The sequence below is a fragment of the Phyllobates terribilis genome, unplaced genomic scaffold (assembly GCF_046119375.1).
Source record: "Phyllobates terribilis strain yellow unplaced genomic scaffold, ASM4611937v1 Scaffold_4__5_contigs__length_816908805, whole genome shotgun sequence".
Classification (NCBI taxonomy): domain Eukaryota; kingdom Metazoa; phylum Chordata; class Amphibia; order Anura; family Dendrobatidae; genus Phyllobates; species Phyllobates terribilis.
This window is the reverse complement of record NW_027362764.1, coordinates 530865663-530890086: the sequence shown is the minus strand read 5'-3', so window position 1 is coordinate 530890086 and position 24424 is coordinate 530865663. Positions and strand designations below refer to the sequence as shown.

Genomic DNA, 24424 nt, shown 5'->3' with positions numbered 1-24424 from the left:
TGGATGGGATTTCTAGAAATCCCATGTCCACTATGCGTGCATCAGAGGAAGCAGATCACCCATGGACACTGATATGCGGCACGTCTTTCAGGACCTCAGCATGTCAAATTCTCTTGCGGAGTTGCTAGTCTCTGAAACTGAAATTTGACCACTAGAATGTATTGAATGCTGTAAATACACATGGTTCAGTGAACACATGTGGATTTACCTGCGTTCAATAGAATGCAACGTTTTAGACACAGCAAAAAATATGCGTCCAAAGCCCTGCTACGTCCGGATCGTGGGCACAGAGCCTAAAATTTTTTAAAAAATGGCGTGGGCTCCCGCGTCATTTTTATAACCAGCAGAGGGAAAGCCGACCGCTGAGGGCTGATATTAGTAGCTGGGGAAGGGGCCATTAGCCAACAATGTTCCCTGGCTATTAATATCAGCCTACAGCTATATGTTTATCCTTCACTAGCTAGATTACAGGGGGACCCCAGAAAAAAAATTACGTGGGGTCCCCCTATAAAATCTAACCAGAAATGGCTAAACAGACAGCTGCGGGCTGATATTAATAGCTAGGGAAGGGGCCATGAATACTAGCTCCCTCCGCGGCTATTAATATCACCCCTCAGCAGTCCCAGAAATTGCGCATCCATAAGATATTATACCTGCGGATTTGCTGCGGTTCAATTCAAGTCAATAGGCACGAATTTGCGGCGGAAACGCGCAAAGCATTGACATGCTGCGTTTTTTTCCGCAATGGTAATCCTGAGAGGAAGTTTCCGCATCATGTGCACAGCACATCAGGATTACCATTGCAATAGCTGGCAGACCGATTGGCAAGCGTCTTTGCGGGAAATCTTTGCCCATTCGTATAGAAGAGCATTTGTGAGGTCATATGATGAAGGATGAAAGGACTTGGTCCGATATCTCAAGTCTAGTTCATCCAAATGGTGTAAGATGGGGTTGAGGTCAGGGCTCTGTGCGGACTAGTCAAGTTCTTCCAGACCAAACTCGACACATGCATTTATGGATTCTGCTTTGTGCATTGGGCATCGTCATGCTGGAGTAGTAAACGGCCTACCACCAAACTGTTCCCACAAAGCTAGAAGAATACAATTGTCCAAAATGTCTTGATATACTGAAGCAGTAAGATTTCCCTTCACTAGTAAGGGACTTGGGCCAACCCCTAAAAAACAACCCCAATTTATCATCCCTACCTGCAGTAAGGCACGTAACGTTCTGCTGGCATTCACCAAATACAGGCTTGTCAATCTCACTACCTGATGGAGTCATATGATTCCTCATTACAGAGTATACATTTCCACTGCTCTATAGTCCTTTGGCAGAGTGCTTTACACCACTACATCGAAAGCTTGGCATTGTGCTTGGTAATCTAAGGCTTGTATGCAGCTGCTTGGTTATTTAAACACATTCCATCAATCTCCCTTTGGAATTCTTGTGCTGGGGAGGTTGGTATCTTTGCTGTTTATGGAGTCATCAGAGTGTTGGTGACTTTACTGCACTATGCACCTCAGTACTCACAAATGTTAGTTAGGGCAGACTGTATGGCTAGGTGCTTGATGATGTATACCCGAGCAATGGGACTGAAAAAAAAATCCTGAATTCATTGATTAAGAGGTGTGCCAATACTACTGTCTATATAGTGTATGTGTCTGTATACAGTCTCTCTCATCGTTATTGGTACCCATGAAGTTTAAGTACATAATGTAGAATATCTCCTGAAAAAAATCAAGAATCAAGTGAAACAGTTTTTTTGTATAGAGCACTCATGTTAAATACAAAAGAGAAAATGATAAACAATAATTTAAAGCAAAAAACAAATGGAAAATCCTAAAGCTTGCTGTGTCACTGGTATTGGCACCCTTTACATTAATGTAGTATGGAAACACATTTTGACTCGCCTGTGGCAAATAGCAAAAGAGATTCACCTGTGATTAATTGCCGGTGCCCATGTGACATGAATTAGCCAATGAATAATGACTTCACTGTTTTAAAAAGAGACATGGTAGGCCCTGTTCCTTTGTCACAATGGTGAAGACAAAGGAGCTGTCTGAGGACATCAGAACTGCTATTAGCAAACATAAGACTTCCAAAGGTTATAAGGCCATCTCCAAAGACTGTGGTATTCCAGTTTCAACAGTGCGCAATGTTATTAAGAAGTTTTCCAAGCATGGAACCATCAAGAATCTCCCTGGACGTGGGGGAAAGAAGAAAATTGACCAGAGATGTCTTCGAAGGTTGGTGCGAATGGTGGAAAAAACACCACGTCAAATATCCAAAGAACTGAAGGCCAACCTGGAACAGTCTGGGGTCATGATTTCAACGAGTACCATACTCCGCACACTTAACCAAGCATAGCTTTATGGGCAAAGGCCAAGGAAGAAACCATTGCTGAAGAAAACATGTAAAAAGTAACGACTGATCTTTGCCAAAGAGTACCTTCTCAAGCCACAATCCTTCTGGGAAAATGTTTTGTGGACAGATGAAACAAAAAAAGAACTTTTTTGGTAATGCAAAGCAACAGTTTGTTTACAGACGGCGCAATGAAGCTTATAAGGAAAAGAACACCTTACCAGTAGTTAAGCATGGTGGAGGATCCATAATGCTGTGAGGTTGCTTTGTGGCGTCTGGTACTGGAAGCCTTTACCGTATTACAGGAATCATGATATCTGAGAATTATCAAGAGATTTTAGAGTGAAATTTCCTACCCAGTGTAAGAAAACTTTGTTTGAGTCGAAGATCATGGGTCCTCCAGCAAGACAATGACCCAAAGTACACATCCAAAAGTAAACAGGAATGATTGAAAAAGAAAAAAATGGACTGTTTTAAAATGGCCAGCAATGAGTCTTGACCTCAATCCCATTGAAAGTTTTTGGGGTGAGCTGAAATCTACCATTGGAAAAAAGAACCCTGGAAGAGTGGGAGAAAATTCCAGCTGGGAAATGCAAGAAGCTTATAGATGGCTACAAGAAACGTTTGAACTTTGTCAGCGATGCCAGAGTGTGCAACCAATTATTAAGTAGGGGTGCCTTTATTTTTGCACGTGCTGTTTATTCTGTTTCTTCTTTGAAATTGCAAAATATAAGTTGAAAATCTATGTTTTATTGTTGTATTACTTTGGACCACTAATTAAAAAAATCCTGAGGTTATAACTTTGGTACATTTCCATTTATTTCCAAAGATATTGTACAGTCAATGAAAAAAAATAAGGGGTGCCAATAATGGTGAGCAGCACTGTAGTAGAACAGGTCCGTCTTGGCTATTAAAGGCGTGTTTAAAGAAATATAGGTCCCTATTCATCAAAGTGTTTACGCCAGAAATCTGGTGTAAAACACATTTTTTGCTCAAAAATTTGGCAACTTTTGGTGTTTTCACACCTGTTTTGTGTCCATTTTTTGAGCAGGACAAAGATCTGCATTTTTAGTTCTCTAAACAAAACTGATGGAAAGCAGATAGTCCCCATTATTGTTTATTGGCCCATCTACTAACATTTGGATCTGTTATGTAACAGATCCATTTTCCTAATATGTAACTCAATACGCAAGTAAGTGTGAACAGACTAACAGAACACTAAAGTTCTCTTCTGCTCATTTTGCATTTAGCATCACTGCGATACAGCCTGCATTATCTGCTGTTTATCTGACCTCATTTTCCGAGCCGCTCTACAAGTAGCCGATGTTGATTGCGTCTCGTTCTGTTCTGATCACCACCGCTCTGCAAATAAATATGTTGCCTGTTACTGCTGATGATGTTCATGATAAAAATGGATCTCAAATTTCATAGTTGGAAATGCACAAATGCTCGGAGAATGTGTTGAATAGATTAGGCTGTGCACTCATTTCCAATAATGCTATGGTAATGGCATACTCGGGCTGCTATCAGAAAGTTTTCAATTGGAATGAATAGCAAAACATTTTGGTTAATGGCTATATTTATGGAGCTAAATGTTTTTGGATCCAGCTAATGTGCCGCTGTCCTTACAAGATCTTTAGTTTTCGGTGAGCTTTATCTGAACCCTTTTAACCCAGTATGTTTGTTTATTGGGCACTTCTATTAGCTGTATTCCAATAAGGACATTGGTCACCAAAGGTTGACATATATTGGAATAAAAATAGTCTAAAAGCATTGAGACTTCCATAAAGTGTTGACGTAGTTGTCCGATTTAAAAAAAAAAAAAAAAAAAAAAAAAAGCTTTTTTTGTCCAGAAACCACAAAATAGGTTGCGGGTAGTAGGTGCAAATACTATATAGTTATCTATTCTGCCTAGAGAAATCCGCTTAAAGGAAATCTGTTGTGTTGAATATGGCTTCTGATATGCAGGCAGGATTTTATAGAGGAGGAGGAACTGATCAGATTGATATACATTTTTTGGGGAAAACTTTCAGTAAACCTTAATTTTATTAATTGAAATCCCTGGTATTTGTATGCATAAGAGTCCAGTGGGCGGTCCTACTAGTGATTGACAGTCTACCCTGTATGACTGCATGCAGAGATAGCTGCCAATCACTAGTAGGACCGCCCACTGGACTCTTGAGCATACGAACACCGAGGATTTTAATGAATCTTTTCCAATAATCTATGTATCATTCTGTTCTGCTCATCTTTCTCCATACCATGCTGTCTATAGATTGGACTGTGTGTTTATAGTGGCAGGTTCCCTTTAAGGCTCCCAGCAAGGCTGATTCTCTGAGACTCAATAGTTTTCAATTAAAATATAAAAAAATATATAAAAATATGTGAATACTTACATTTCTTCTTCCTTTCAGACACATCCGTATTCACACTGGAGAAAAACCTTTTAAATGTGATGATTGTGGAAAGAGTTTTACAGTAAAATCAACACTGGATTCCCATGTGAAAACTCATGCAGGTTAGTTAATAGATGTGTTACTTTGCTGTATGTTCTGTACATGATCCACAGCAAGACGTCTTCCTACAATAAACCTTTTATTTTGTCAACCATGACACTTTGTTTTCTCTGAGATACTGGAACAAGTAGAGAAAAAAGGTGACAAAACAGGTTCTGACACTATGCAGGTCCCTGATGGGATCAAGAGAGGTTTCTGAAAAAATGGAAGGCAAAGGTGATTCTAGAAGGAGTTGCTTTATTGTGAAATATTTTTGTACTTGTAAGGTTTTGAGAACGTATAACTAATATTAAGTGCAAAATCCGCAAGGTTTGTAGGTCATGGGGCTTATTCACACCACCATATTTTCGGTCAGACTGCTGGTCTGAGTACTGGCTGTTTTTTTGCAGACAATGTAATTCAATGGGGCAGTACGGACAAGCGTTTTTTTGTTTTTTTTTTATTATTATTATTTTTTTTTTTCACAGACCTAATCTGCTTGTGAATAAAACTGCAGCATGCTCTAGTTTCTTCCATAAATTGGATGACTCAATAGGCATGGAAAAATAACTGGATTCTATACATACAGCATCCAATTTTTACCGATACATTGCAATTATTCAACGTAGGGAACTGTAAATGGTCTTGTAAATTCTGAATAGCTGCTGCTGAAAAAAATGGATTGTGCATCAATTACACTTGATAAAAAAAATTGTCCAAGTTTTCTGGATGAAACTCTGACGATTTTTCATACGGTCATGTAAACGAGCCCATGACAGAAATGTAGCAGCATTATTGGAAGCTTAGCACCACATCTTCTACATATTTATGGCCAGTCGCAGCTTTACTGGATAAATCTATAACCTTGCTGGTTATTGAAAAAGACTCAGTGTCCCATCTCTAGAAATCCAGACATGCAGACCCTTATTAAACTTGTTGAATAGATTAACAATCACAATATTTTGAGGCAGACAGTTATGTAGTTTTACTGCTCTTACAGTGAAGCATCCCCATCGGTGATGAAGGCGATACCCTGTTTCACTTCATCACTTTTTTCCCCTTGTCGTCCTTGTCGGCCCAGATGCAAAAGGATCATTAGAAAAATTAATGTACCATCCGCCCATGTGTTTGAACATTGGAAAAGGCTTAGATGTGATCTACAGTTGTTCTCAAGTCCAAAAGTTTACATACCCCAGCAAAATATTTCCTTTCTTGGCCTCATTTTAGAGAATATGAATGATAACAAAAAACCTTTTTCTCCCCTCATGGTTATTGGTTGGGTGAAGCCATTTATTGTCAAACTACTGTTTTTTCTCTTTTTAAATCTTAATGACAACCAAAAACATCCAAATGACCCTGATCAAAAGTTCACATACCCCAGTTCTTAATACCGTGTATTGCCCCCTCTGACATCAATGACAGCTTGAAGTCTTTTGTGGTAGTTGTGGATGAGGTTCTTTATTTTCTCAGATGGTAAAGCTGCCCATTCTTCTTGTCAAAAAGACTCCAGTTCCTGTAAATTTGTAAATTCCTGGGCTATCTTGCATGAACTGTGCGCTTGAGATCTCCCCAGAGTGGCTCAATGATATTGACGTCAGAAGACTGAGATGGCCACTCCAGAACCTTCACTTTGTTCTGCTGTAGCCAATGACAGGTCAAATTGGCCTTGTGTTTTGGATTGATGTCATGTTGGAACCTCTAAGTAAGTCCCATGCGCAGCTTCCGGGCTGATGAGTTCAAATTTGCCTCCAGTATTTGCTGATAATGTGCTGCATTTATCTTTCCTTCAACTTTTACCAGATTTCCTGTGCCTTTGTAGCTCACACATCCCCAAAATATCAGTGATCCACCTTTGTGCTTTACTGTAGGAATGGTGTTCCTTTCATCATAGACCTTGTTGATCTTTCTCCAAATATAACGTTTATGGTTGTGGCCAAAAAATTCAATTTTGGTCTCATCACTCCAAATTACCTTGTTCCAGAAGTTTTGAGGCTTGTCTCTGTGCTGTTTGGCATATTGTAGGCAAGATACTTTGTTGCATTTGCGCAGTAATGGCTTTCTTCTTGCGACTCGACCATGCAGCCCATTTTTCTTCAAGTGCCTCCTTATTGTGCATCTTGAAACCGCCACACCGCTAGTTTTCAGAGAGTCCTGAATTTCAGCTGATGTTATTTGTGGGTTTTTCTTTGCATCCCAAACAATTTTCCTGGCAGTTGTGACCAAACTTTTTGTTCGTCTACCTGACCTTGGTTTGGTTTTTACAGAGTCCCTGATTTTCCATTTGTTAATCACAGTTTGAACACTACTGACTGGCATTATCAATTCCTTGGATATTTTTCTGTATCCCTTTCCTGTGTTATACAGTTCAACTACTTTTTCCCATAGAATTGACAATTCTTTTGCTTTGCACATGACTCACAATCCAGAAACGTCAGTGGCTGGATGAAAGATGCAAGAGTCTGTCTGGATCCCAGAAACTCACTCCGCTTTTATGCACACACACTGATTACAAGCAAACAGGTCACAGGTGAGGATGTTACCTTTAGTAACCATTCAAACCCATTTGTGTCAAATTCTGTGCATATTATCAGGCCAAAATCACCAGGGTATGTGAACTTTTGATCAGGGTCATTTGGATGTTTTTGGTTGTCATTAAGATTTAAAAAGAGAAAACGCAGTAGTTTGACAATAAATGGCTTCACCCAACCATTAACCATGAGTGGAGAAAAAGTTTTTTTGTTGCCATTCATATTCTCCTAAACAAGGCCAAGAAAGGAAAAATTCTGCTGGGGTATGTAAACTTTTGAGCACAACTGTAGTTACAAACTAAATAAATCCAAGTTTGATAAACTGTCCTGATAATGCAAAAAAGACCGAGGTATTTTTTCTTACCTCAGCACCCCTTGTATCTCCAATATTGAGCAGTGTGAGCAGCCTCTTCTTACCTCTGCACTTCTGGTGTCTCCAGTATTAAATTATAAAGACAGGGTAGACTGCAGTGGGAGCGACTTTTTTTTACCTCCGCACTCCTGGTATCTCCAGTATTAGATCAGAAAGACAGGGTGGACAGCAGTGTAAGCAGCCTCTTCTTACCTCAGCATTCTTGATGTGTCCAGTATTAGATCAGAAAGACAGGTTGGGCAGCAGAGTGAGCAGCAGCCTCTTACCTCAGCACCCTGATGTCTCTGATATTAGATCAGAAAGACACAGTGGACAGCAGTGTGAGCAGCGTATTACCCCAGCAATCCTAGTGTATCCAGTATTAGATCAGAAATACAGGGTAGACCACAGTGTAGGCAAATTTTTCTTACCTCAGCACCCTGACATCTCCATTATTAGATTAGCACTTCTGTTATCTACAGTATCAGATCAGAAAGACATTGGTGGACAGCAGTGTGAGCAGCCTCTTCTTACCTCAGCATTCTTGGTGTTTCCAGTATTGGATCAGAATATCCACTGGGAATGTATCTTCCAACACAGGAGTTTGGTGGCGCTTCCTGCTGCGCAATCTTACGGGCATCGGTACTCACATTCTAATACAGGTTAATAGAAGAATGGCCTAATGTCAGCTATGCTGCTGTCTGGGCTCTCATTCTCTCTTACTAAGAATGTGTTGAGAAAGCCATTCAGCGTATTTTTCATGGGGAAGAAGGAAAGTCCAGACAACATTGCTAAGGCTGCATTTCGATACTCATGGGGTATCAGAATGTGCCGTCTTATGGCAGCTTTAGAAAAACTGGCACTAGTGGTAATAAAAGTATATTTGTAAAATAAATGATGGTAATTGATAGAAAACATCTTCATTTCAGTACAAGCAGAGAGGAAGTTGTGGGTTTAGTGCAATGATGAAGAATCTAGAAAAGCTTTCTAATGAATAGCAATATTGACTTTCATTTCATTACCCAGCTAAGAGCTTCTGTGCCAGACACATTGGGTGTCACTGGGGGACAGAATGAACAGAGGTTTTAATGAGTAGAAGCCAAAAATGTTTTTTGTAATATCACATTAAAGATTATCTTGCAAAGTCTGAAGCAAAGTGCTGAATTTTGACACAAGCATTGGAATTGGGGTCAGAGAAGTGGAACAGTAAATGAAGATTATATCAGGAGGAGTCTACTATGATAAAGACATTACTGAAACAATACGATATTACTGAGAGACACACTGCCATGATGGGAACAGATATTGCACATTAATAGTTCCCGATTGATGTTTATAGTGTTTAGGTTAGATAACATTAAATTAAAGGGGTTTACCACTACTTGGACAACCCCTCCTTAAATGAAACCATGGCCCATGTAAAATAAAAACCGCATATACTCCCCTCCCGGACCGGCGGTGTTCCAGCGATGACGGTGCAGTGGAAGTTTGTGCTTTAGGGACATTATGTTGCGTCATCGCTCACAGCAATGTCATGCAGATATTTGCAGGCAGCCCTGACATCGCCAGAAGAACACCAGTTTGGGAGGTGAGCATAATTTGTTTTAATTTTATGACAGGCACTGTTTCAATTAAAGAAGACCTCTTACCAGGTCAGAAGTGGTCAGTTTTTGCCCTTATTTTATTCCTACTGCTCCCCGAGTATTCTTTTTATTTTATTTTTTTTAAATCTGGCTGTTCCAAAGATTTGGGTCTTTTTATTTAGTGCTAAATTTTATGGTCTTTACCAAGGGGGCGGTGCTGGTTTCCTATGTAACAAGGGCTCCTATTGATTTTTAAATACATTTTATTATATACATATAGCAAAAAAAAAAATCCTATATTCGGTATTCACATGGCCATAATAGCTTGAAGAATTAATTTAATTGATTATTTGGTATGAAACCTGAACAGTAGAATTGATGCAAACTGATTTGCAGGATCCAGGTCAGCTGCTGGGTCAGTGATCTCCGGCTGGTGGATGGGAGCATGGAGAACTGCCTCCTACCTCCGCTCCTTTGTTTAGTTGGTTTGACGCAACGTCATCATGGCGACATGATGCACATGTGGCGTTCTGTCAGGTTGGCTAAACAAAACAAGAGCCTTGGATGCCGGGAAAGTAAGAGGCAGATCTCAGGGCTCCTGTCCAGCGGCCAAGACTGGGTCCTGACAATCTATACTCACATAGTAAAGCAGAAATAATTCTAAACACAAAAAATCTTTTTTTTCTATATTTATTCTAAATTCTAAAAAATAGATATCAATTACATGGCAATTTAACAATGTTAAAGGGAATCTGTCAGGTGATTTTTTTTTTTAGTAGTATACTAATAGTATCCTGAAATAGGGCTTCGGCAGCCCTTTCAGGATATGTAACTTTTTTATTTCTGTACTTGGCCCCGTTTTGTTCCCGGACAAATGTATAGTTTCTCGCCAGCAAGTTAAGCATATGTAAATTGCAAATGAATATTCACCCCTTCCCCCCGCCCATAATACCGCCACCCTTCTGCACTGGCATCACTGATTCAGTCAGACTGCCGTATGCCCAAGGATCGCATCACAATCCTTGGACTGGTCGTCTGCTCTCCTGACCTGAGAGTGACAGCTGCATAGAAAAACATGCTGTCACGCTCATGTCAGTAGAGCAGACGGCCAGTCCGAGGATTGTGATGTGATCCTCAAGCGAGTAACTCACCAGTTTGTGACTGAATCAGTGATGCTGGCTGGGTGGGGTGGGGTGGGTGGGATTGTGGGTGGGGGAAGGGGTGAATATTCATTTGCATTTTACATATGCTTGACTTGCCAGAGCGAGACAAACTTACAGGAGCACAACGGGGCAACGCACAGTAATAAAAGTTACATATCCTGAAAGGGTTGCTCAAGCCCTGTTTCAGGATACTGTTAGTATACTACACTAAAATCACCTGACAGATTCCCTTTAAAAATAATATAATTTGTCCAGCATAAAACAAAGCCTCATACAGCCAAATCTGTGGGGAAAAAAAAATGATGATTGCTGCATAGGCTAGAGGCAAAAACTATAAAAACTGTCTGGTCATTAAAGGGAATTTGTCAGCAAGTTTTTGCTTTGTAATCTGAGGACATCATGAGGAAGGAGTTAAAACACTGAATTCAGTGATGTGTCACTTATCAGGCTATGTGCTGTTGTTACTTATAATGAATGTTTTATCACTAGGAGATTATCAATCCTGTGACTAGCTGGTGTGTACCAAGATGTCTCCTGTGATAAGCTCCACTCCCTCTTGTGATAAACAGCTCACTGTCAATAGACTATGTACATACAGAGCCTGGTGTGTGCAGGGGCAACTTTCTCAGCTCTGCTTCATGTTACATCTGAGAACTCTTGATTGTATCACAACTGCTGCACCCAGTAAACTAAGTGATACATAGTTGGGTTCAGGGTCTCTTTTCCTAAAACATTCTGCTCTCAGATGAGGTTGCAAAAACCTGCTGACAGATTCCCTTCAAGGCCCGTTCAGGCCTGGTCATTAGGGGGTTAACGTTATGATTTCTGCCTATCTATGGTCTGACGTGTCAGTAAGATGGAAGCTAGATGTCTGAGCTGAGACTCCACCGGTCACTCACTATGGTACCTCCTTGGCGTATGATGACAGGAAACCCTTTACTAGCAGTTTTTCTGCTTCGCACAATGGTACTAATTGGAAGTCATGTCTTGTATGGCACGGAGAGTCCGAGGTGAGCAGTCTGTTGTGCATTTTGGGTATTATTTGAGGTTGTAACTATATTTATGCATTTGGCCAAGTACAATTCTAGGCTAACCCTATTATTCTTACTGATTTGTTGTCATACAGATGCGGGTTGTCACTGAATTCATTGTGGAATACTCATCCATGAAAATATTTGCACCTTGCGTAATACAAAGTCTCTTATATATTGTATATTTATCTGCCTATTCATGGTTTGTTTGTTTTTTGCAGGTCAAAAGCTATTTAGCTGTCATGTCTGCAGCAATTCCTTCTCCACCAAAGGTAGTCTTAAAGTGCACATGAGACTTCACACTGGCGCAAAGCCATTTAAGTGCCCTCACTGCGATATGCGCTTCCGGACATCCGGGCGGAGGAAGACGCACATACAATGCCATTATAAATCCGATGCTAAAAAGGTCAGGAAGCCGGTTGTGCGGAGGCATCTCTCCCAAAATGCCGCTCCAGCTCCTAGTACCACTTCCAGCACTGTGGACTCACTCCAGCCAATAAATCTGCTTAATTCATCAGCAACAGACCCAAGTGTCTTTATTACAAACAGTTCTGTTCTTTCCGGGCAGTTTGACCAAAGTTTGCTCCAACAAGGTCTGGTTGGACAGGCAATTCTCCCTGCTTCAGTATCAGGTAAGTACATAATCAGCAGATTTTGCCTTGAAGTCTACCCAGACAATTATTTTGCATTCGTTAAAGGGAATCTTGTCAGCAGGTTTTTGCTATGTGATCTGACAGCAGCATGAGGTAGGGACAGATACCCTGATTCCAGATACCCTGCAACACCTGCAGTGTTGCCAGTCTGCGTATATGTGATCAAGTGCCATACGGGATTTATACATAGAATAACAGCACCGCTGGATCTCTGGAGGGAAGAGATTAGGTGTGCGCTTTTGTCTTTTTTTTGTTGTTTTAATTATTTTATTGCCAATGATTTAAAATCATGAGTTGATCATAAACCGCAAAGGATAGACAGACAGACAGACATTTTTATTTAGTAATTTTTGACACATTCCTGGTTTTCAAATTTTTTTATTTTTTTTGTATGGAATGTGAGAGACCCCTGGATCAAGTCTGTTGAAGTCTTGCACCCTGCTCCCCAGAATGGTGTCTTTCAGTGTTTGTGGTTTCTTCATTTTATCATTTAATTAAGATTTATTTTTTCATGCATATATTGATATGTTCTATTATTTTCCTGTGCAGCCGGTGGGGATTTAACCGTATCGCTGTCAGACTGTAGTTTGGCCACCCTGGAGGGAATCCAGTTACAGCTCGCTGCCAACTTGGTTGGACAAAATGTGCAGATTTCTGGAATAGATGCCACGGGCATTAACAACATAACACTACAGGTATCAGTAATTTGTTATCTGTTAATAAAGTAAGAGTTTCTCAAAGACAAAGTTTGCTCATATCTTACCTTTTTTTTAGATTGACCCCAGTATTTTGCAACAAACACTCCAACATGGCAGCATTATTCCCCAGCCACTTACCGGTGACCCGAGTGCAGTACAAGCTGGCAGCAGTTTACACAGCGGTGATAATGCTGTGCCCGCTAATGTGGTGCTTCAGCCTATAGCTAGCTTGTCTCTGCAACCTGCCGCCACGTCATCATCCAACCTGACTATTACCCCCATCACTGAGCAGGAATCTGTACTGGCTACTAGCTCTGCAGGTAAGTGTGTATCCTCACCAACATATTGCCATTTTGGCCTTTTATTTTTTTTTATTTGCTGATCTAGCTGTTGGTTACCTGGCTTCACCGGTATTTTCCAGCCCGCTGCTCCGGAACGCAGGAGTCAGAGTGGCACTATTAGAGTCAGTGCTGTAGCGTGCATTATTTGTGGGCACTGCTTTTATCTGGCACTAGTATTGAGCAACACTGTTTGGCACAAATCATGGGGATCACTAGACCAGGGCAACTCAGCGAGTGAATAGTATTGTCCTGAAGGGGTGTCCAGGGGTGTTTTTGGATGTCTGTCTAGGATATATAATGTAGTGTGATTTTCCCATCCACACCGCGGAATGATGTCGCTAAGCCACATGTCACAATCTTCTTCCATGTCCCGGACTAGTAGACATAACCTTGAGTTGTGTGCTACATTCTTTTTTCACTTTTAACCAATTACTTTTGGGGTGTCATTTTCTTTCTTTTTTTTATATATATATTTGAGTTGATTATTTTTGGAAAAATTAAAAAAAAAATACATGGATCTACATCAGTGTTAGGCAATTAAACTTTCCAAGAGGCCATGTGAGAGACCATACTGTTGTGGAGGACCGAACCAGTAGGATGAACTTCTGATCAATATTAATATATTATTAATAATCATTATTAATATATACTTAATGGTTTAAATATTTAATTTTACCGCTTGTTATTGATCAGAAATATTCTTATCAGTAGATGATTTGCTGCTTTAGAAATCATGCTGCTCCTGTTATCCAGCCTTCAGTATATTGAGCAGAGATGGACCCTGATCGGCTGCAATCCTTAGGGCTTGCTCCCACTTGCGATTTAAATCAGACGAATGCAATCCAATAAATAATCAGATTGCATTCGGTCCAATGTTAATCTATGATGGTGTGCTCATCTGTGTTTTTTTTTCCAGCTCCGATCGGACTGAAAAAAAAACGCAGCATGCTGCAATTGCATGCGAAATTCGGATTGCATGCACCCATATAAGTCAATGGGTGTGTGTGAAACATTGTACTGAACTCGGATATCACCTGACTGCAGTGCAATTCCCACGAACACCGGCAATGGAGGAGATGGAGAAATTACTTTCTCCGTCTCCTCCGCAGCTGTGCTGTGACTCTTGCATACGAGAGGATCAGAGCACAGAGCACTGATACTTGGCTCCTGCTCGCAGCATAGCAGGAGCCGAGTGTCATTAGTATATCTCATCCGATGCTCTACACTAATGTGTCGCCGGCCTTACTATGATCTCCCCCATGGTCTCTATTTGTCTCACAATCTGTCTCTATCCCAATCCGGTCTTGGTTTCTGTCTCAGTCCCTCGCTCTTTCTTTCTTGTTCTCCCACTCTATATCTTGTTCCCTTTCTCACTCATTCCTTCTTCCCTCTCCTTACTTATCCAGTGTCATGTACACAAGTGAACTGCATTTAAGGGTCAGATCTTCCCTATGTAGGTCAGGTACTCCCCGCGATGCCATATACGCTGTTCTGCCACATTGCATGGGATTTCCAGCATTTTTGCTGTCCTGGTCTGGATGTGGCCCATGGGTCGTAGTTTGCCAAGGTCTGGTGTACAGGATCTGTCTCATTTCATAACAGAATGTGTATGATTAGACTTTAGGGTTTTATAACCTTGTATGGGAAAGATGGGTGGATAAGGGTGCTGAGTCCTGGAGGACTCTACACCTCCCCAATATGTACTACAAAAAAAGAGAAAATAAGGCCTGCGCGCATTTAGTATTAAATTAATGTACAGTTGCACAAATACGTCATGTGACGTTCTTTTATGTAGTACATATCGGGGAGTTGGTCCCCTCCAAGGCTCTGCACCCCCATCCAGTCATCTTTCCCACAGTAGGTTTTAATCGTGAGCTACGCTTGGTTTCCTTTTCATTCCCAACTCAGATGAGCCTAGTTTGACGCATATAGCGGTAGGACTTTTACTGGTTAGAGACCATCCATATTAAAAGGTCATCTTGACGTGGTTGGATGACTTTTGCGCTCTTTGATCAAAAATTCAACGTATTCAACATTTACAACAATATTGGAGTTCATGTATTCATTAGCCGTAGTGTGCTGACGCATAGTGTATGAATGTGTTTATATATTGGCCACCTAGCATATTTGTACCCCTGTACATTAATTTTAATACTAAAGCTGTGCAGGCCCTATTTTTCTTTTTTTGCATTCCACTTTATCCTTTCTTATGAAGGGACAAATTAATACTTATTTTCTGAAACAATCTTATAATTAGGAACCCATTTTTACCCCCATTGCACTGGCTCCAATTCCCTGTTGTGCCGCCAGATCAGATCGCTCATCTGTTTTGCCATGACCTCTAGATCCATGAGGTGTCATGGTCTTTCTGATGATCTCATAATATATTTAGTACAAAAAGGGACCCGAAAAAATACTCCGGTCCTGATTTTCAGCTCAGTCAGCCATCTCTTTATAAACCTGCAGCATGAAACTCTATAGAAATTCCTTTTTTTCTTTTTTTTTTTTTATTTCGCAGTCAAGAAGCCTTGATAAGTTAATGAAAATGCACAATTGCCCAGAAAATCTATGCAATCCCCTGTGGAGTAATTTCTGTGCGGCGCTTGTATTGACTATGTTTCTGCATGCAGATGTGATATTGACGTAGATAAATCTGAATTTATGTATCCTATAAATGTATATCATTATGGGAATAAGTTTTACAGAATATTTTCTTCCTTTGCAGCTGGACAGGACCTGTCCCAGGTCATGACGTCTCAAGGCCTAGTGTCCTCCTCTAATGGACAACATGAGATCACGCTAACAATTAATAATACCAGTTTAAGTCAAGTCTTGGCACATGCAACCGGCACAACTCCTACTACATCATCGGGTTCCCCACAGGAGATCACTCTCACTATATCTGGTTAGTTTAAGAGTTCTGTGTGTTCTTTTCCTTTTTTTCTCTGTATTATGTAGCTGGTGAATACTCTATAAGCTCGTTATTGTCGTGAAGGCAATGTAAAGGTCAGGAATGCTTTTTTCACTCAGTGGTTGGTGAGTTTTCAGCCATCAGCTGTACTGGACAATTTGAGATATTTACCTAAAATACTTAAAAATCATCATAATAGAATGTGGATTTAATGTAGCTGCTAAAGGGCAAATTACATCATGAAACAAACTAATGGCATTCATGAATGCTGCCACTGCAGGACACCAAGCGTTGCTTGCCTCTGGCCAGAAACACTGCTGCTCAGTTTTCCAAGGTCCTTTTGAATGGGAACTGAGAGCAGGTATTGCTCACTTTATTCTTACACTAAAGAATGAAGGTAAGACAGGTCGTACTGAACGAGGCTTCCTAACCTTCTGCTAATGAGGCCTCATCAGTTTATACTCTTGGTTATACGCTGAGAGGGAGATCAGGGTCGTCTTCTACGTTTTACAGATACCTGATGGCTTCTTTTTCTAACCATTTAAATTTTTGCTGGAATAGACGCAAACCCTTCGTGAAATGATTTCTTCCAGGTTTCATAAAAGTTTGTCACTAGTGGAACCGCGTGGTTGCTATCAGTAGCGTATACTGGGTGTGGGGTTGGGGGATGAATTCACTGTTAAAACTTCTCTACCGTTTTTCTATTCTAAATTATGTTAGTCTTCGGCATTGTCTGCTATGGTTGCCTGACTTTAAGAGGTTGTCTCAGGTTCATAAATGGGTAAAGTTGTAAAAACAAGCAATTGTACAATTTACCCCTAATTCAAAATCCTCTCGGTTCTCAAGAACAGATGGATTTTCAGTTTTATAGTGCAAAATTTGTGGCCTAGGTTACCGGCCACCGTACAGTCCCAGCATGGCTGGTCACCTAGTCAAGGATCTCATGTTTTACTGCTTGTTCAAATCACTCTGAAGCTTGCCGGAACCGAGCAAACTCTGTCCATTCTGCAGAGGTAAAGCTGCTGCTTCTTCTAGTAGCCTGGGCGAGAGCTCAGTTCTGAACAGTCAGTCTTTAGGAGTGCACCGCCCCAGCAAGGCAGGAAGCCGGAAGCGATGTGCTCCTGAAGCTACATATCTTGAGACAATACCTTTAACACTGCAGGGCCAGGAGCAGTGTTACCGCACGGTTGGTTGGTGACCAGGGAACAGGGGCTCCTACCCTGTCCCTAACACTAGGGGGAGCCCTAGCTCGCCCTATTCCCCGGGATACCTCTGAGTTAGCCCCCCGTCTGTTCTCCTCCCCCACCCATGGAAGGGGGCGCTACTGTGCACCGTAGTACACTAACCCGACGAACAGGGCAACACAGACAAGGGTAAACAGAAAACTCCAGGCACACAAAATATTCACTCTCATATAACAGAGGAATGCACCGGGATGTGAAGGTAAGGGAATAAACCCAAGTAGAGAAGGTTAAGGGATTTATCATGCATGCAAACCAGTCACTGATTACACCTCCAACTCTCCTTCTCAATACAACTCCTCTCCCTCCGTTAGCCATGCAGCAAGAGCTAGCTCTGACAAGCATTAGTATCAGAGCCCAGATTATAAAGGGAAAAGGAGTGGCTAACTGAGCTCAGCTGTGAACACAGGGATTTCCAACATGGCCGTTTAACCCCTGTTCTGCCAGAAGAAAATAAACACTTTTAAAATGATTGAGAAGTGCTTCTTCTCGGAGCTGGAGTAGGAGCCATCCGACGCTGTGGCCTTCTGGCTCCACACTGTCGCGGTAACCCCGTGACAAGCAGCTGGAGACCAGGACCAAATGTATTAACTAGAATACAACCTCGACAACCCCATTCTGCCTGTCCTGCCACTGCTGTGTCTGGTCCTGGAGAGAAGACAATTGTCACTTGAGGCGTTCTAAAGTTTGCATACAGTGAACTTATGGAGAGATTCTGTATGAGTGCTTTTGCAAGTAAAGCTATCTGACCAATATCTGTCCAATCAGACCAATATTGATCAAATGTATCCATGTAAATGACTGACTGATCTGGATAAAATCTGAATCACCTGCCTGGAAATGTATATGATGCGTGTAAACCTCTACAAGATATTTGAATTGGAAGCAGGCCTGACTGACAAGGTCCATGTCCACAGCTCTCAAAGATCGTAATATGAAAAAAGAAAGACATTTCCAAATTAAAAAAAAAAATAAATGTGACACAGAAACTTGATTTAAACAGGTTACTTTCAGTTGATATCTTTTAACTATATAGACTTATATTCTGTATGTGCTGAAATTCTTCAATTCACTATTAACACCAGATTTTTCAAAATCTCTGATTCTGACTATTTTATCTTTGTAGGACAAGATATAATGCAGCTGGGCCCTCCAGGAGGCAGCGAGCTGAATGGAAACATGAGACTGAATACACCTGCAATTACCAGCCAGACTCCAGAAACATCCCTATCATTAAGCAATGATCACATTTTATCACAGACCACTACGCTAACTACCACTTCAGGTATCGCAAAGCGATTAACCCTTTTTATTACATTGATGTATAGGAATGTTTAATTTGCCATCTCTGCAATCACCTACAACAGTGGGTTCACATACGTTGCTCCAATAATTTGCACTAAATTTGGGCACATGACGTGGTCATAAAGCCCTACACCTGGTAAAAAATGAGTAAAAAGTGTCTATAAACACATAATAAATGCCAGGCATGTACGCCAAGTTTTTGGCAAAATTAAACCAAAAATCTACACTGTTCACTTAGTAAATCTCCCCAGTGTCTTTTATTGCTTTAAGTTCCTCCCTACCACTCAGAAACTGTACTTCAAAACTCAAAAGGCACCAAATTTACTTTAGAGTTGTATAAAACACACTAAAGAGAGTGTGTCCTCAGAAAATTACACTGTTTAAATAGGGTGTATATGTTTACTTGTATTTTTCAAAAAAATGTGTTTAATATATTTAAAGCACCACTCCGTTGTGATTTTATTACAGCGTTGAAGTGGTGCATTAACCTAAGTTCCCTGACCCTAGCAATATACTTACTAGCTATCATCTTCATCTGCTATTGGCGCCGCTCCGGCCGGTCTCCAGCAGGTTGTGACCTGCCAGATCGCTCCTGTGTTTGCTGGGCGATCCAGAGGTCACAACTCAGTGTAAGTCTATAAGAGCAAGAACGAGGCACTCATAGACTTACATTGAGAGCTTGTGACCGGTAACTCTTCCTTCCGGTCAGTCAGAAGTTGTTGTTACAAGATAGCGGCACAGGACCGGATCAGCACTGGGAAGAGCTGAAAACGGCTGCTGGTAAGTTTAGGGTCAAAGAACTTAGATTAGTAGCAGAGGTAAAAAGAACTCTAGAGTGGTGCTTTAAGAAAAAGAAATCACATTGGCCACTGTCTGTGACGATATTGAGACTGCTGAAAAGTCTTCTGTACTAAACAGGAAGTGTGAATCTAATATTTGGGCTAGTGACCAGTGTGAAAATTGCAAGATTCCTTCTTGTGGAACACTGGGTATCCGAGACAGCAACGTATTCTAACTACTAGATCAGAGGGGTTCAATTATTGTGACCGACCATCATTCGGCAGAGAACAGGGGAATTGTGTCCCCTGCTTGAAAGGAGCAGGGTTTGTGTGTGTGCGGTCACTCTGCTTACTCTCTATGGGACTGCCAGAGATGGCGGAGTACAGCACTTTAGCGATCTAGTAGTTATCGCCTATCCTGTAGGCACCTATACTGAATACCCCTTTAATAGATTTTGCTGGGAAAAGTGTTGCTTCCTGCAGCAAAATTGTGCATCCATTAACAATCCAAAGGAAAAGTGTGTCGCAAAAAAATGCATGAAGACAGAGTTTCGGCCACACTCAGGCTGTATCTCAACTACCTGCCACTTGTAGCGCTACCGTAACGCATCCTTTAGGATTCAGATCGCTTTAATTTATACTGATCCTTTTTATCTTCTAGAATTGACCACATCGACAGGCAGTCTTCCTTGCACAACATCCATCGCTCAAACCCCACAAAATCTGGTTATGTCATCTGGAGTAGGAGGAGACGGGAGTGTAACCCTGACATTGGCAGACACAGAGAGCATGCTGACTGGGGGGCTTGATGCTGTCACGCTTAACATCACTTCTCAGGTATGGGCTCTTTTAATTCTGAATTCTATACCATAATTACAGTCCTACTATTGTATATTTCCATAATGCTGACACGCTATAAAGGGCGACTATGCTGCATGTTGTGCTGATGAACATCCTGCAATGAGAGCTTTCATCTTACATAGTGTACAGCTGGTTGCCATAGAGCTTGGCCACCAGAGCCTGTAAATATCTAAATATAGTGATAGCAGTGCAACTCAAGGAGGATCATCTCCTTCCCAAACAACCAGACAGTAAAGAGACTGCAGAGCTATGAACTGCTCAAGAGACAACTGGAGAATACTCCTATAATTAGTCCTGTTCATCTGATTGACCCTGCCCCTTTTTCCCTTTCCCACCTTTTATTCTAATATTTTCACACTATTCTCCCTTCTGATGTACTGGTCATCCTGGATTTTTATCCCCTTTGAACTTGTGTTCTTATCCTCATGTTTAGATTTACTTTAAAAATATTCCACTTCAATCACCTAATTGGTCGAATATAGAATTTATTATTTCACCATGAATAATTTCTGCTTAGTTGATATTGTTCCCCTTATTTGTGGGTTTGAGAACTTTTGTTTTTTGCATGCTTTGCAGAAAAAAAGATTTATCTTATGACCATAGCTTCAAAAAATGTAATGAGCCACCACCCTGGAGCTTGGACGGGAAATAAATGCTGTGAAATGATGAATACTGGCCTGGGCGATCCCTTCAACTTTAATACTAATGTTACACGAGTTCCCTGACGGTCTATGTTCAGTTTGGACACACTTGTGACTGCTGCAGCCAAATACTGGCCACAGCAATTACTGGCACATCACCACTGCAGCAGTCACATGCCAGCAGTTACAACGGTGTCTCTCCTGTGAAAGGTCAGAAGAAAACCAGGAATGTAGAACAAAGATTATGTCCATATTTCCGATACAAGACTAAGTACCACCATGTAATAAAGTAACAACCTTTACCACAGAGATCAGTAATCCCCGTAGCTCAGTCTATCCTAGTCCTTGTGATGGGGAGCTGTCAGCGGTGTATTAGCTGGACCCTCGATGCATTGTGCCCAGCTTGTTTTTGCAGTTTGTTTATAGAACAGTCACGTCCTGGATTAAGAGGAAATGTATGTGCATATATACATAAAATATGTGTACATGACACGTGCATGTTTGTGCCAGCAGCGGTGTAAAGTGGTTGGTGCTTTAGTTAACCCCGTCATCACCATCTACTGTAAAGAGCCCATAGTATTCTATGCAAGGGCAATATAAAATAGAAATGCGTGGCCCATAATACTCTCATTACTATCCCCTCATCTGCGTCTCATTTAACGGGCAGAGTTCTGCCAAGTTGGTTTTGTATCTGGATATTATTGGTGTAAAAATAAAGTAATGAGAGAAATTATAAAAAAACATTGACTGAACATAAATTAATTGCTCAATATGGCCCTGAAAATAACAGTCGAGGGGAGATGTTAATTGGCACAGCTTGCAAGGATTCATTTCTAGTAAGTCGTCTTAAGTGGAAACCAAGTCTCTGGGCGGCTGAAGACATTAGCGCTAATTCAAAGAGGCTTCTGGGTAAGGACACTTAATCAAGTTGTCATTTTGTCTCATATGTAGGAAATGCAATTTGAGGGTTGAGTAATACTATTGGTGCAGGAGTCTGACAAACAGCACCTGGTGCTCACCGCTTAGGTAAGCAGCTAACCTTATCAGCCATGTTCTCGAAAAACACCACCCGGAAGGATGACTTGGAGTGGCACAGATCCTGCAGCGCTTCATTCTTATAGAATAGGACAAATAGTACATGGAAAATGAACCATGAGCAACGTACTTCACATGAAGCGCCCAGAAACAGTGTTTGGACTGAGAAACACAATATTATGCTGTATAAAAACCCATCTGTCTTTAATCCTCATATCGGCAATCGATCAAACTGACAGGGAACTCTCGGCTGAAAACCTGACGCCGTAAACCTGATTATGTGGGGGCCATATCAGAATCGCAGCAGGCGGAGAAACGCTACTGTTCAAGTGTAAGAGTGTTGAAGGCTACAATAGATGGGGTGATATAGCAGAGCCAGCTATTCAAGTGGGTTAAATAATTGGTACATGAAACGCCGCGGAGATTTTATATTTGATTCTCTAGCTGCACAGAGCTTTCTAGTTGTTGGGACAGATTTATTAATATTGTCCTGAATTTAGACAACATAACACTAGGCGAGGCGGGCAGAATCTGATGCAGATTTATCACAGTGGCTCAGTCTGCGTGATGAATTGGAGCATCTTTCCATCTTTCTAGACATGTTGGACATTATTTTTCTTCCTTACGGCACCTGTTAGTTGGCATCAATATTTTATCCAAATAAAGGTTCATCCCATTATAATTATTATAGCGCCATTTATTCCATGGCGCTTTACATGTGAAAAAGGGGTATACAGAGCAAAAACAATTACAATAATCTTGAACAAAACGTGATGGTGACTGCTACAGGAGAGGAGAGGACCCTGCCTGTGAGGGCTCACAGTCTACGATGTGTGAGGATACAGTAGGTGAGGGTAGGACTGGTCATGGAGCGGTGTGGTGGAGCGATGGTTAATGCAGGTTGTAGGCTTGTCGGAAGAGGTGGGTCTTCAGGTTCCTTTTAAAGGTTTCCATGATCTGCGAGAGACTGATATGTTGGGGTAGAGAGTTCCAGAGTAGGGGGGATGCACGGGAGAAATCTTGTATGCGATTGTGGGAGGAAGAGATAAGAGTGGAGTAGAGAAGGAGATCTTGTGAGGATCGGAGGTTGCGTGTGGGTATGTACCGGGAGACTAGGTTAGAGATATATGGAGGAGACAGGTTGTGAATGGCTTTGTATGTCATGGTTAGGGTTTTGAACTGGAGTCTGAGCAATGGGGAGCCAGTGAAGAGCTTGACCGAGAGGAGAAGCCGGGGAATAGTGGGGGGGACAGGTGGATTAGTCGGGCAGCAGAGTTTAGGATAGATTGGAGGGGTGCAAGTGTGTTGGAAGGGAGGTCCCAGAGCATTAGGGAGGCCATTATTAAAAATGACACATTTTACGACCTCTTAGGCTGTATTCACACATCTGTTTTAAATGCCCATGTGCTGTCTGGGCAGCAATGACTAATAAAGTTTCATTGATCCATACACAGATCCATTTTAAAAATGAATCCATGTTTCTGATCTGAGAGAGCATAGCCTATTCTAATCTGTTTTGGGGATCAGTTATGCACAGATTAAAAAATGGAAAACATAGGCCCCACTTCATCAAGACTGGCTATGTTTACCCCGGTCTTAGTGAGGGGGCGTGCTGGAGTCAGTTGCCACAGATTTATTAAGAGACTCATGCCTCTTAATGAATCAGGAGCGTCTGACAAGTGGTGTGTGCCTCGTCACTAATCTGACTCCAGTAATTGACTGGAGTGCAAACTCTAGAATAAGGCACACCACAGCTCATCATACATTAGAAGAGCTGTAGTGTCATAACCCCGTCCCACCTCAGCATTGCCCATTTTGGTGGAGTGTGGCGAAAATAGCATGAAAACGCCAAAAGTTGAAGCAGCAAGCAGGGTCTTACTTTTTATTTCAGTTTTACATACTTCTATCATCCGTTTTCAACCGATCCATCACTAACAGTCAATGGATTACAAAAGTTCAGAAAGTTTGTCTGTCATTTTTTAGCATAGGGATGAGAAAAAAACTGATGCAACACGGATGTAAAATAGATGCAAAACAGATGAAACACAGTTTTTGATGGATGTAAAAAACGGAAACCGATGTGTGAATGTAGTCTTAAGTTCACACTTGCGTTTGGGATCCATTTTCTACCAGATCCAGTTTCGAATTGGAATGGAACAAAATTGTATCCCTAGCAGATAACAGCTGGAGCCATAGTTTCCATTTTTATACTGATCTGATTGACAGATCAGCTACATAAACTTTGGCTTACTTTTTCATATATTTTTGTTTCATTTTGCACAGATCTGTTTTTACTGGAGGTGTTCCTGAATATCTCTAGTTTTCTGGGCATGCACAGAGCTGAAAAAAAGGATCTTTTAAAGGGAATCTGTCACACCCTGGGACCTATCAGACCGCTAATATGGGCATACAGGTGATAGAAATGTGAATCTATACATGCCTGTAT

General features: G+C 41.3%; 1 protein-coding gene across 4 annotated transcripts in view; it reads left to right on the top strand.

The window, feature by feature from the left end:
* Positions 1-24424, top strand: part of ZNF236 (zinc finger protein 236) — a 183580-nt gene that overhangs the window by 108882 nt on the left and 50274 nt on the right. For all 4 annotated transcript variants that reach the window (XM_073678924.1, XM_073678925.1, XM_073678923.1 and 1 more), the window contains exons 22-28: positions 4776-4879; positions 11735-12145; positions 12716-12861; positions 12941-13184; positions 15931-16110; positions 18484-18642; positions 20103-20278. In XM_073678924.1, coding sequence (XP_073535025.1) covers positions 4776-4879; positions 11735-12145; positions 12716-12861; positions 12941-13184; positions 15931-16110; positions 18484-18642; positions 20103-20278 — 1420 coding nt within the window. The remainder of the gene's footprint in view (positions 1-4775; positions 4880-11734; positions 12146-12715; positions 12862-12940; positions 13185-15930; positions 16111-18483; positions 18643-20102; positions 20279-24424) is intronic.